Genomic DNA, 12,870 nt, shown 5'->3' with positions numbered 1-12,870 from the left:
TTCTCGATGCAAATAACAAAAATATCAAAGTTCAGGAGGAGAACAAACGGCAACAACAGCTCATCCTCCATGCTGGTTTTGGACTCTACCAGCTAATTACATCATCAACATGTTGTGGACCAAAGCGGAGTTCCTGATTGGTTGACATGACTCAACTTCTTTGCTAAAGTTAACAGAGTTCCCACTAGGTTTTAAAAATTCTTTAAAGCAATGACTATATGAATTTGTAAATATCTTAAAAAGTCTTTAAAAAAAAAATCTTGATTTTTTTTTATATTTGAGCCTTAAAAATGTTGCTGTTGAAAGTTCTCCATTTCATTTGTCAAAAATAAGATTTTTCAGCCCTGATTTTTTTTTTAATCAAATGATGGAAAAAGACAGATGCTGAACCAATGATTATGCACTAATACGCTAAATGCCAACCACTGGTTTTATAAATAAAATGAAGCACGCTAAAGTATCACAGCAAAGACCACATACAACAATATAAGATACAGTTTTGATTAAGGATGTAACAATTCTTCGAGAATCGATAAATAAATTCAAACTCGTCAAGATTTTCATCCATACAAAAATTTTAAAAAATCAATTTGACAGCTTTCAATGCAGGCGTGCCTTTGTGTGTGTGTGTGTGTGTGTGTGTGTGTTTATACGCTGGCCGCGCGCTATTACGCAAGTCTCTCACAATCAGTCACAGGTAACGGCAGGGAGGAGAATCTTCTTCTATTCAGGCCCTCCAGGATATCCCAGTGTTGCGATCGCAACTCTTAACGCAAATCCAAGCAAACCTCGCGATCTGTTCCTCACCCTGTAACTTTTTATTTTCACTACAACTTCACTGCAACTTTGACCAATCTACCTTGACAACAGTCATGGATGACGACGTGACCGTTTCCCTTCCGACTTTTTCTGTGAGTTGTGCTCTCTTATGTCTTCTCTGACTAATTTCTCTTCAAGATGCGCGTGAACGGTCACCCCGTCACAGGCGCGCACACGGCAGGTTAGGGGCGGCTTGCACTGAGCATGTGGGGTTGCAGAGCGGTCGGTCATGAATCAAGTATGAGAGAAAGACAGAGAGAGACTCTGGAAATTGATAATACAAAGGAAGAATTTACAGTCAGAAGGAAAATAATTTCATGTAGAATCTCCTCCACAACAAACTTAGAGAACCTCTAGAACAGAGCAGATCATTATTGATAGAAAAAACAGATCAGCTCCTCAAAGACTTGGTCTTCCACTATCAGCAACTCACCACTGGAGAACATGGAGATCTGAGGGATTAATCTGCTTATGCTGTTTTTTTAAAGTTTATAATTTTTCCCTAGGAAAACAGACAGTTTGATGTAAGGGGAAAAAAGAAAAAAATATTTGGCCTACAAATACCTTTAATTTGGAACAAGTGATCCATGCATTAATCTTTTCCAGACTAAGCTACTACAACTCCTTGTACACTGGCATTGACCAGTTTCTGCTTCGCCGTCTCCAGCTGGTCCAAAATTCAGCTGCCCGCCAGGCAGGCACTAACGGGGACTAGACGATGTGAGCACATCTCCAACATTTTACGCTCTCTTCACTGTCTTTTAGGATTGTTTTTAAGATTTTACTTTTGGTTTTTAAATGTCTGCATGGTCTGGCCCCTCAATATCTTTCTGAACTTTAACATTTTTATCATCTGCACCGAGTCCTAAGATCTGAAGATCAAATGTTGTTATTGTTTCCCAGGACTGGGCTTGTGACCAGGGGAGACGGAGCCTTTTCAGTTGCTGGTCCCAAGCTCTGGAATGTGCTCCCCCGTTAAGTGAGGTCGGCCAGTTATCATTGAAATAACACTAAATAAACATAAAACAGTTAATAAATGAAAAGGAGCAGAAAGAAGAAAACTTATATTATTTGCCCCTTTTGCTAAATCAACAAAATTAAATCATATCCATCTAAAAAGGAAAATGAAAATTATCTTTTACATAAATACATATAAACAAAAATACATACACATTTACATTAACAGTTTTCTACACAACCCTCGTTTAATTGTTTTTACCTAGTCCTGTGGCATTAACTACTTAAGTTTTATTAAATTATTTAATAAATATTATCTCTAATATTTGCTTAACATCTCCCTCTAATTAACACTTTTTAAGACAGCAACTGTTTTTCTATTTAGTAAATTTAACGTAAAGAAACATATAGGAACCCTGGTTTAGATATTTGAACTCTGGAAGGATGTCTTAACACAAACTGAATTAACATTGAAAATGGACGCCCCTGAATCGCGTCCATGAACGCAGTTCAACAGTATGAGATGAGTTACAAATGCATAAACATTCCTCACCATTCTTCCCATGATGCCTGTGCCCACCGTCTCAGCCTCCACATCCGAGATGAACTCCGCATGCTCCTTCTTTACATAGAAAATCAGCATGATGCCCACCAGACGCACCAGTTTCACCTAAAGTAACAAAAGGTAACAAGCATTTATAAATACATTTAAGGTTTAAAGCTTCCTGTTTTACTTCGACAAAATAAAGCAGTATTCTATTTTTAACCTTGGATAAAAATAAGCTACATTTTGTAAAGGCTTCCCATCAATCCCACACAAACGGACGTTTGGATATTAATGTCCTTCCATTTATTTTTCCAACTGGCTGAGTTGCTCACTGCCAGTAGCTGATCAGTCAAGTGCAGAAGAAATGAGACGTCATTAAAGGGGCTCGCACACAGAGACTCGCATCGAGCAAATTCAGAAGACGACTTAAATAAAGCAGCGAGACAAACCGATGAGGAAGCTAATAAGACACAGTCAGCACTGTGAGAAAAGGGAAGGAGACAAGGCTGACTAACAAGAAGAAACAGAAAATTTGTCAAAATAGGAGGTTTGACTGACAGCACATTAGTGGCTATTATTTTGGGTACACAAAGATAAAAGGAGGCCTCCTTACTAAAGCATACTTGGCATCTGGGTGCAAACCCTCGGACACGGCCTTTGTCCACTCCGGCTCTTTGGGGGTGTCATTGAAGAAGAAAGCCTCTTTGCTGAGGTCCAGCTCCTGGAAACTAACGGACAAACAGCAACACTTTGAGTTCAAATTAAACTTCCTTCAGAAACTGCTGAAGCCTCTTTTTTTAATTTATTTTTGTACTTTTCATAACATGAAAGCTCAAACTGAAATTGAAACAGGATAGTGAACATGCACGACAAAGAAAAACCTTGACCTAAAACTGCACACATCTGCAGGAGCGGGCGGTGCAGGAAATGCCGGTCTTTGTCATGGCATAAAGCAGGTAGTGGAGGAACTCTCCATCAGCGGGGTGGACGCCACTTACCCCACACAGTAAATGTCAGGAGGATGGAGGGTGCAGCTCAGCCAAGGGCGGAGGCTTTCCTTCGGCGTCTGCCCGTTCACGTTGTATGTACCGAGAAAAAAACTGAGAACACAACAAGATATGTTCACGTTTTCAGAAAAATTGTCAATTCTGCTTCACTAGACAGCTAAAAAAAATATGTAAGATTAATTTTTTATTTTTAACAACTATTTGCAATTTAAAAGACTCAAAAATCCAACAACTATTAGATGTTTTCACACTTAGCTTCTGTCTGCCAAAGCAAAAAAAAAAAGAGCTGACATGACATTGTTGAGGCATTGTTGTTGGCAGGGTTTCACAACAACAGGTCACATTATTATAATGCAGGGCATTAGAAACAACAAGTTAAGTGTTAGTGACACTTTCGTGCAAACATTCTTGCGGACATTCGTTGGATCGCTGGTACAAAACTGTTGTGGAAACATTCATGCAAGCGCTCATTGAATTATTCACTCATCCAAACCAAACAAGCCAAAAGCCATTTCATCTAACGACCAATGAAGGCTCTTAAAGAAAAGAAGACGTCAATTAGACGGATAGAAACTGTAAATATAAAATGCAGTTGCATCAAAAGCAAGTTTTTCTTACTCCAGTAAGTACAAGAACACTGTGTACTTCTTGCACATTTGTTACAGTATGAACAAATGTGCAACATTAACAGTCATGCTGAAGCGGCAGTCTGTTGTGAAACGTTTAGCAGCATCAAACCCGCTTCATTTACATCTCCACAGAGAGCTGCTCTGTGGAACCCAACTTCCTCAAATTAAAAAGATCAAATGTGACTTTCAATTGACTTCATCATTTCACGATCAGAGTCCACGTCGTCTAAAATACAGACGATGGATGAATGCAAGATTTTTTTCTTTCGAATAGTTACATTTAAGGACCCACTCCAATGAAAATTGTGTTTTAACACGATTTTGTAGCATTTTTCTCATGATAGAGGACATTATTAAAATCATTTCACATAAAAAATGTATTTGGTTATTCAAATCGCTGTGGATCAGGAGCAGATGAAAACCTGCAGTTTGAAAAGGTTCGAAACAACTGACATCTGTGCTACAGACTAGGAAAAAACTAGTCTAGGAATGCTTTAATAATAGAAAAATATATTTGGAGTGGGAATTAAATGTCTAGTTATGCAAGAAATTGAACTTTCTTATATTCTCTAAAATAAATAATTGCCTTACGTTTCCAGGTGACCAGTTAGATCCATAAATCATTCAAAAGTAACAAGCCTATCGCTATATTTAAATATATAAACCACAAAATCTATATTTTGTGCCAAAAAAATCATGTTTTATCATAAAAACTGGCATAAGTGAGCTATTAAAAATGATAAATAGCAGCAAACTCACAGCTGTTGAGTCATTGCTAAAAATAGTAAATCTAAAATTTAAACACTGTTACTGTGCATGATCATACTGTACGTCTTAGTAGGATATTTTTAAATCTATATCACTGATTTGTTTGCCATATGATGAATCAAACTAAAAATATCATGATTATATTTACTATTTAAAGATTTGAAAAACCAGAGAGAAAAAAAACAAAAGTTTCAATATTTTGTGGTTGAAAATAACTTGTGTACTGTTATGCAAAACCATGTTTATGTTTAACCCTTTGTTTAACCCAGTGTTTGTGTTCTTTGATTTATTTCAATTTTTTAATTGTTTAAGTGATCATTGTAATTGTTGAAAAACGGTTGAAAAATTGTTTAAAGATTTTGTGTTTGAGCATCACTTAGATTTAAATAAACTTTAAAGTAAATTAGGCAGACCCATTGATAATCCAGGACACTATAGTGATCAGAATATACATTTAGATCTTTAGATCCCACCTGAAGTTCTCCAGAAAGGTGTACACATCCTCGCTTTTCAGCAGCTCGCACTTGATGAGGTTGTCGCGCAGGCCAAACTGCGGCATGGCCAGAATCTGTGCTTTATTTTCGGCGGTGTGGCTGGACGAGCGCACCAGGTCATTCCGGTCCTCTCGACTGGAGAAGCACGAGATAAGGAAAGTATCAGCATCAACAACTGAGCAGCCCACAGAAACTTTGTGTTTAACCGCTTAACTGATCTGACATTGCACGCTTGCACTCACACACTGTCTGCTCAGTTAGTTTTAGGCCCCAACTCTACATAAAATCTGTACTGAAGTCAATAAAACAACAAACAAACCCTTTTCTACAAATGTTCTTTTTGTATTGTGGACAATATAAAACAAACATCTCTAAGGCATAAAAGCAACTATTTTTAAGAAAATAAGGCACGACTGAGGATGGGAATGTGTCGTCACTGACTCATAATAAACGACAGAAGAGCACTGTTGGCTTTGAAATGAATTACAGAATGATGTAACCTGTGAGCAGAACTGTGATTCCCCTGTTAGCTCATGTCAGAAGGTGGGAGTGCACCTGTTGCTGCACAATAAAGGCTGATTTTCACATGTTGCAATATACAGTTATACAGAATAGCAATAAAGGGAAGGCAGTGTAGATTTATGGGACAGTTCTGTCACACAAATAGGAAGTAAAACGAATTGTCAATGGAACAGCTCCACCTTTGAAGGGTAAAAGTACTTTCATTTTTCTTCTGGGACTTCTGTTACTATGCAACAAGTGTGGAGCATGGTTTGAGTGTCGCAACCAACAACAAGAAAAGCAAAAAAAATAAATAAAAATGCAGCACCTCTCCTGGGTGGAGCTCGCTCTGAATTTCTCTGAGCCACCGTTGTTTGTTTTGTCCTTTTCCAAGGTTCCCTTTTTGTCTGACGGTTTTTCTGTTTGAAAAAGAGCAGGAAAAGTTATTTTTAAAAAAAGCATTAAAAACTGCAGCACAATTCAGCAACCTAACAGACAATATGCAGGCAAAATTGTTGTCGAAGCAACAACTATCACTTGTCTTTTGAGCAACATAAAAACAGACATTTGAAATCCGAGTAAAACCCAAATTCTGCATAAAAATAAGTTCAATCATTAGTCTTCTCCTAATATAATACCAACTCAACAAAACAGCTAAAATGAACATTTCTTCAACATGTTGGCATCATAAAACTTCCTAATACTATGTAAACCAGGGTTTTTCCTGCATAGAGAACCTAATTTACAAGAACCACGAGCGCCTGCCGTTTTATCAAACACGTGATCAAGTGCCGCGATCTTTCATCACATGTAACTGCAGTTACACACATTCACCAGTAAGGGCGAATGGCGCTGTTTTCAAATTAGCGTATTGTTTATTAGTCAAAACTCCACGGAGAAATAAGACATCTCCACGCACGTATCAAACATTCCTCGTGGATAATTCAGACACCCATTTTTTCTTCTATAACCATGTACATCTAGCTACACGTAGATAGATAAATCAACCAGTCATGTTAGTCAAATGTATTAGTTTTACAGGTATGGAAAGTCATAAGATAAGCAACTTTTTTTTTTTTTTTCAAAAAGGGAAGAGAAAAAAACCTGCAGGTGGAGCGTAGTCACATTAAACTGAATGTCTGTTGTAAAGTTGCATTTGATGGTCGTAACCAAGAGGTTTTTGACTACCAAGAGTGCCTGTAAAGGTTTTATAAGATGAAACGTTGGCGTGTCAGTTCTCTGCTACAGGTTGTTCTCTGTGCAAGTGAGTAGCTGAGTAGTAATGTGGAGATGTTTGGAGCACAATCCCATGTTCAGTACATTTTTAATGAGGTGTTATTTACTAAGAGGAAAATAAAGAAAATAAAGAACTAAACTGGAAATAAAATAATACTAATTTGTCCTTTATTTCTGTAAATATACCTGCTAAAATTGTCAATTTGTAATATTTGCTCAGGAGAACAAAAGTTAAGGTACACGAGTCTAAGGCCGCGATGAGACACCACTACCACCTTATTTTAAGAAAGGAAAAACCCTGATGTAAACACAACGTTAGGATTTAATTGGAAGTGCAGGAGTGGAGCTGATGAAAATTTGACAAAAATATTGTTTTAGATCACTTGAGCAAACTTGAACAAAAGATCAAAAAGCATCAACACTAGAAAATAAAATACAGTTAAAACAATAACAGTAGAAATAAAATACGATTACAATAAAATACAGTTAAAATGAACTGTTGACAATAATTAATGTCAATCAAGAGTGGTATATTCTGGTCGAGATTGCCATGTGCATCTTTCTTTTAAAAGCTGAGAAATCTTTGCTTTAAAGCAATTCAAGGGAATCATTGCTAAGCAATGAATGAGGAAACTTAAGAAAACAGGAAATTAAGCAAGTAGTCAGTCATAAAAGACATGCATCTATAAATAAATTGATGGTCAAAAGTAGATGTTTAAAGTACTATTAAAAAAGTATAAAGTAAAAGGTTTTTGTGTCACTAAATACAGTAGCTCCTTTTGCTTCTTTAAAATTACAAAGTATTGAGGTTAAATATGACGAGGATTTTACTTATTAGCAAAATCTATTAAATATCCTTCACACTAGACACAGACATGTCATGTCAGGCATGTCATATCACTTTGGCAGCATCTGCACCTATAATTTATTTTAGAAAACCAAAGCCTTAGCCCTCAAATACTAGAATTTTATGCTAAATTTGGGAAATAAAGTAACTCTAGCAATTATAAATCCAGACTCAGTTGTTGCTTTGTAAAGACGGGCCGACTTTTCCAGCCGCTTACAGTTATTGCATTCTAAGTAGCTGGATTTGAAGGCATGAGACAGCATGGGCCCTGTCTCCTGCAGCTTGGCAGCGAACACAGCTGGCTCCAGCAAAACAGAAAGCCAAGTTCCTCCAAGCAGAAAATTCAAATCCAATCCAAAAAGTTTTACCTTCAAATCACACCTGACCTACATCACAGGATAATGGCTCAAGTTAGTTTGTTTTGAACTATCACAAACTGCAAAGTAAGTCAACACACATATTTGCTACCACAAAGTACCACCATAAACATCATGTTACAGTGACAATGACCTCCAGCATGACTGTAAAATGCCACAGCTACTTGACGGTACTTTGGCAGACGGTAGCATTATAATTTTGCCATAATGTGTGCATCATATCCAAAGCATACACCTCTGTCTCAAATATTTATTAAGCTAAACAGGATATTCCATTTATTAGAATGATCAGAAAGGACTTCTCAATAGTTAAATTACTTTTGTGACAAAAAACAGGGAAGAAGATAAAAACTAGAAGCCATGAGAGAAAAGTTTTTTGACAAAATTCTTAATAAATAAAAGATAAACATGTTGTAAAGTCTCAATAATGTTAGATGTGTAATTTGTTTTGAATTTAGAGGGTAAAAAAAGCACCAGAAGACGTTATGAAAAAGATTCTCAGAGGGTTGGAGTTTTGTTTTTACGCTTAATAATTTCATTCATAGTCATCAGATTTTGACTCAACTGAGATCATATCAAGCAAAACTGGCACGAATCAAAAAACCCAGAATGTTACAGCAGACAGAGAGCACGTTTCCACAAAAAGATGTGAAACTAGGTCCTCGTGGTTTAGGTAGACGACAAAGAAAAGATGAACAAGGATGAATGAAGGTGAACAAAAAAGAGGTGGTTTGTTGTTGGTAGCCCAAAAATGTAAACAAAAATAAATAAACAAACAATACTTCAGGTTTCCTAATAAATCAAAAGATTAATTTTAGTGTCAACACCAAATGCTCTTATAAAATGAAGACTCTGCTCCGTAAAACCCTGAAAACACCTGTAGCTGCTGTTTGAGCTGCTCTTTCAGGACATTACGTTAGAGCACAAACTGTGCTATTTTCCCACCAGCTTTAATGCTGGGAAGACAGCATGATAAGGTCTGAACAACTGCAATTCTTGTGTGACTTTAACTGCGATTAGTCAGCACTCAACATACAAGTCAATCCCTTTTTATCTGGTGTCTCGCTCTTTGCTTTTAAAACACTAACAGCTCTCTTACACAGAACTGCACAAGGTTCACCATTACACAACTTCCCCCCATGTGTAATCCCCACCTATGTGTGCAGACGAGTAACATTCATTTTCTTGAACGAGCCATTCATTGGCCAAACTATTCTCATCTAGTAGATGCATTGAATCCGGTTTGAATTTAACTTGATTTTACTGGTTTTAGCATAAAAAGAATTAAAGCGAAAATAAGTCGTCTTGTCGCAAAGAAAACGCGGGGGAAGAAAGTTAAAACTAAACATTAAAGTTATGAAGTTAGCTTAACAGACTGTACCAATAAACGATAAAAACAAAATAAAAAATGAAGCAAAAATTACAAAATAAAACGCGTCTCCTGACTGAGTGCTTAAAATTACGCTAAAAACATGGTAGAACAAGTGTCTGACTAGCGGCATCGTTTGGTTCTTCATTTCATTGTTAACTGTAAAATATATACGACACATTCTTAAGTGCATAGTCTTATATTTAATAAATAAATAAAACATCCCGTCGAAGCGTTTTTTCGAAACGCACTTAAGCTAATCTAGCTAAATTTAGCCCATTTGAATTTTACAACACGTTAGCATTAGCTTAAGAAGCTAGCTAATTTAAGCTAACCGGCGGTCAGTCTTCGTCTATTTATCGTCTTTAAGTTGACGAAACGGACCTATAGAAGGATATTTTTTTCATACCAGAGACTTTCATCACCCTAGACATCTCCTTGTATCGATTCCACGCATTCTGGGCAGAAGATCAAGGTCCGGCACACTTCAGACCTGCCCATGCTAACTTGTAGGAGGAGTTTACGGCAGAAACCTGCTGCTGCTGCAGTCAGAATGACAAGCTGCAGCAGAGAATATCACAGGAAATGACCTTTTTCTATTTGCTTTATCACTCTGCATGCCAAGATAACGCCTGTGCATTTCAAGACGAAAAGTAAAATGTAAAACTACACAATAATAGTAAAAAATCTTTAAAGTTACACTAACCACCCAAGTTAGCTAATGCATTTTAGTTGAGTTTTGCATACACCCCATGGCTCCAGTTACAAACATGGTGTTATTTGCATGACATAAGAGACATGAATAGAAACAAAAAACACAAGCTTGTTCTTGTGATCAACTTGCATATTTTGCCTCTGGACAAGTCTTGGCACTAGTACTGGTAATTTTCAGTCTTGATGTCAATTAAAGTGCAGCAAATGTGCAGGATAAACCAATAATATTCAAAGGAAGAGGTCTTTGTCAAAACTGCACAACTTTATGAAGCAATCGTCACACCTCAAACAACAGTGACATTTTCCTTAAAGACCCACATCAATAATGATCTAATATATTTTAAAAGCATTCTTAGAGGTTTTTCCTCATGATTATGTCATTTTTAGGCAAGATAAAAATGAAAAAAAAACTCTTCGACATAGTTTCTGCAGAGCCGCAGAAGTTAATCAGAAATCCACCCATGAGTTGTTGGTGTGAAGCATTGACATATATTATTTTGCTGGACATACCAAGGTGTTAATGTCATCCATAGAAAATGCATTACCTCCATAAAACTGTCTATTTTTCAATAGTAGTCTATGGGATTTTGACCTTCTTGGAACCAGCGGGTATTTGGAACACAAGAGGGGAGGGGTTGATATGTCCAGTGATTATACAGTCAATGGTGCAGAGTAACCCTGCTTTGAACTCCCATCATCCCTTTGTTTACACTCTCTCCCCAACCTAACAATATCGGAGCAACTGAAATGGAAAGAAATGTCAGCTCAGACAAAGAAAATAAAAACGTAAATGGAGCTATTTGTCTGCAGGTGGATGCATCAGAATTAAGCGGACCAGGGAGCTTGTAGATTTTACCTAACTGCAAGTCTTTCAAATTGCATTTTTTTCCAACAACAATTTGAACTAAAAAAACAAAAAAACTAATACACTGAGTTTTAATCCAAGTCTTACTTCCACCATAATCAGGAAATTGCTGCAACAACGTGTTAAAAAATAAAAAATAAAATTCATTGGAGTGGGTCTTTAAATGAAAAGTGAATGTCTTTGAACGTCTACAAATAGCTAAAAATATCAAACCTCCTTCTTGGTGCAGGTTGTACTTGGTGAGGTCAGTATCCAGGGGTGTGGGGACGTCTTTCTGACCTTTTTGATATTTGCTGATCCAGTCAAACTTAAGCTCCTGCATGGGGGACCTACAAACATCTGGACAAAAAATAGGGAGAGAAAAAGAGTATTTAATGCAGATCAACTTTTTTTCTTTTCTCATTACAGTGGCCTACAGACAGTTTAACATGGACGGTCACAAAACCACTGTAGTGTGTTACGGTCATTGTGAAAATTGTGAGCCAGTGGTGAATGTGACACATCCTTGACAGTAAACTGTCTTTAAGGTGTGTCTATTACTCACGTTTGTTTCAGGAGAACAAGAAAAAAAGTTGGTCAGCTTAAGATGATTACTGAACAGGAAATTACAAGTTTTATGTGAACAGTTGCCACATAATGCTTTTGCAAATGGTTGATTTGAGAGATAAAAGACTCAACGTGTGGCCAAGGCTGCAGCTTTTTCCATCCGCCTGCTCTCGTTCTCTTTACACCACAAGATGCTATCAGTTTGTATGACTAACTCAAGTTAAGTAAACTTGACTGAATCACACTCACCTGCAGTAACATTGAGATATATTCTGTGCAAGTGAATCAATTCGAATAAGCACTTTTCATTTTTTATATATTATGACTAAAGAAAATTAAGAATAAAATTGAGGTTCCAAGCAAATTTCTAATGAACTACTGCCGCTCTGCAGAAACTATGTTCTAGAAAACAATACGTTTTTAGATTCTGGCTAATAATCATAATTAAAAGACCACTAGAAACGCTATCGATGATCAGATTGGGACTTTAAGGTAGCTTCAAATATGACCTGATAAAACTTTCAACCCACCACTCCATGCTTTGTTGACTTCAGAGAGAAAGAGGCGCGAGTGGGACCCAAAAGGAAGTTTGAGCTCCATCTCTTTGTGCTTGTAGGTTACTCTCACCCGGGTATCTGTGCCTAGAATAGGATCCAACAATGATAAGCCAATGTTTATCTTTATGTGGCAAAGAAGCTGCCAATCATATTATGACTAATTGCAACTCACCCACAACAAACAGCTGCTCTGGAGAAGAAACTATAAAGAAATCAGTGATAAATTTCATGTTAAAAAAATGTCATTTTTAAATGCAACATTATTTCTTGGAAATATGCTTTTTTTTAAGAATTAGATCAAATGATGTTTACCTTCAACAACAGAAAAATCAAGTGAAATGGGGAGAATGTCCTCCAGTGAAACATCGTCAGCAGTGATGGCCATTCTTCGATGAGTGTAAATGAAGATTCTGGAAAATTCACGACATAATTACAACATGTCTTTCTCCATCCAAGGTCAAATTAACTCTTTAGTAATATTCTGCAAAGGAACAACACTGTGGCATACTCTAGTATTCAAAAGGTTAGCCGATGCCTGTCTGTAATCAAATTAACAATCAGAAAAAATACATAAAAAATTGGGTGCAGTTTATAACCAAGTTCACGTCATTCTGATCTGGAAAAAAAAGCAAAAAAC

At 36.8% G+C, this 12,870-nt stretch overlaps 1 protein-coding gene across 2 annotated transcripts in view; it reads right to left on the bottom strand.

Moving 5' to 3' along the window:
* The window catches only part of inpp5b (inositol polyphosphate-5-phosphatase B), a 22,855-nt gene that overhangs the window by 8,184 nt on the left and 1,801 nt on the right, over window positions 1-12,870 (bottom strand). Inside the window, exons 3-11 of one of the 2 annotated variants that reach the window (XM_024267212.2) lie at window positions 12,546-12,643; window positions 12,406-12,435; window positions 12,207-12,317; window positions 11,344-11,469; window positions 6,051-6,141; window positions 5,201-5,356; window positions 3,322-3,423; window positions 2,937-3,051; window positions 2,330-2,446 (exon numbers count right to left, since the gene is read on the bottom strand). In XM_024267212.2, the coding sequence (XP_024122980.1) occupies window positions 2,330-2,446; window positions 2,937-3,051; window positions 3,322-3,423; window positions 5,201-5,356; window positions 6,051-6,141; window positions 11,344-11,469; window positions 12,207-12,317; window positions 12,406-12,435; window positions 12,546-12,643 (946 nt within the window). Of the gene's footprint in view, window positions 1-2,329; window positions 2,447-2,936; window positions 3,052-3,321; window positions 3,424-5,200; window positions 5,357-6,050; window positions 6,142-9,960; window positions 10,114-11,343; window positions 11,470-12,206; window positions 12,318-12,405; window positions 12,436-12,545; window positions 12,644-12,870 lie in introns of those variants that run through there. The other variant, XM_024267213.1, reaches the window with a different exon arrangement.

The sequence above is a fragment of the Oryzias melastigma genome, linkage group LG16, assembly GCF_002922805.2.
Source record: "Oryzias melastigma strain HK-1 linkage group LG16, ASM292280v2, whole genome shotgun sequence".
Lineage (NCBI taxonomy): Eukaryota > Metazoa > Chordata > Actinopteri > Beloniformes > Adrianichthyidae > Oryzias > Oryzias melastigma.
This window is presented reverse-complemented; position numbering and strand designations above follow the sequence as displayed.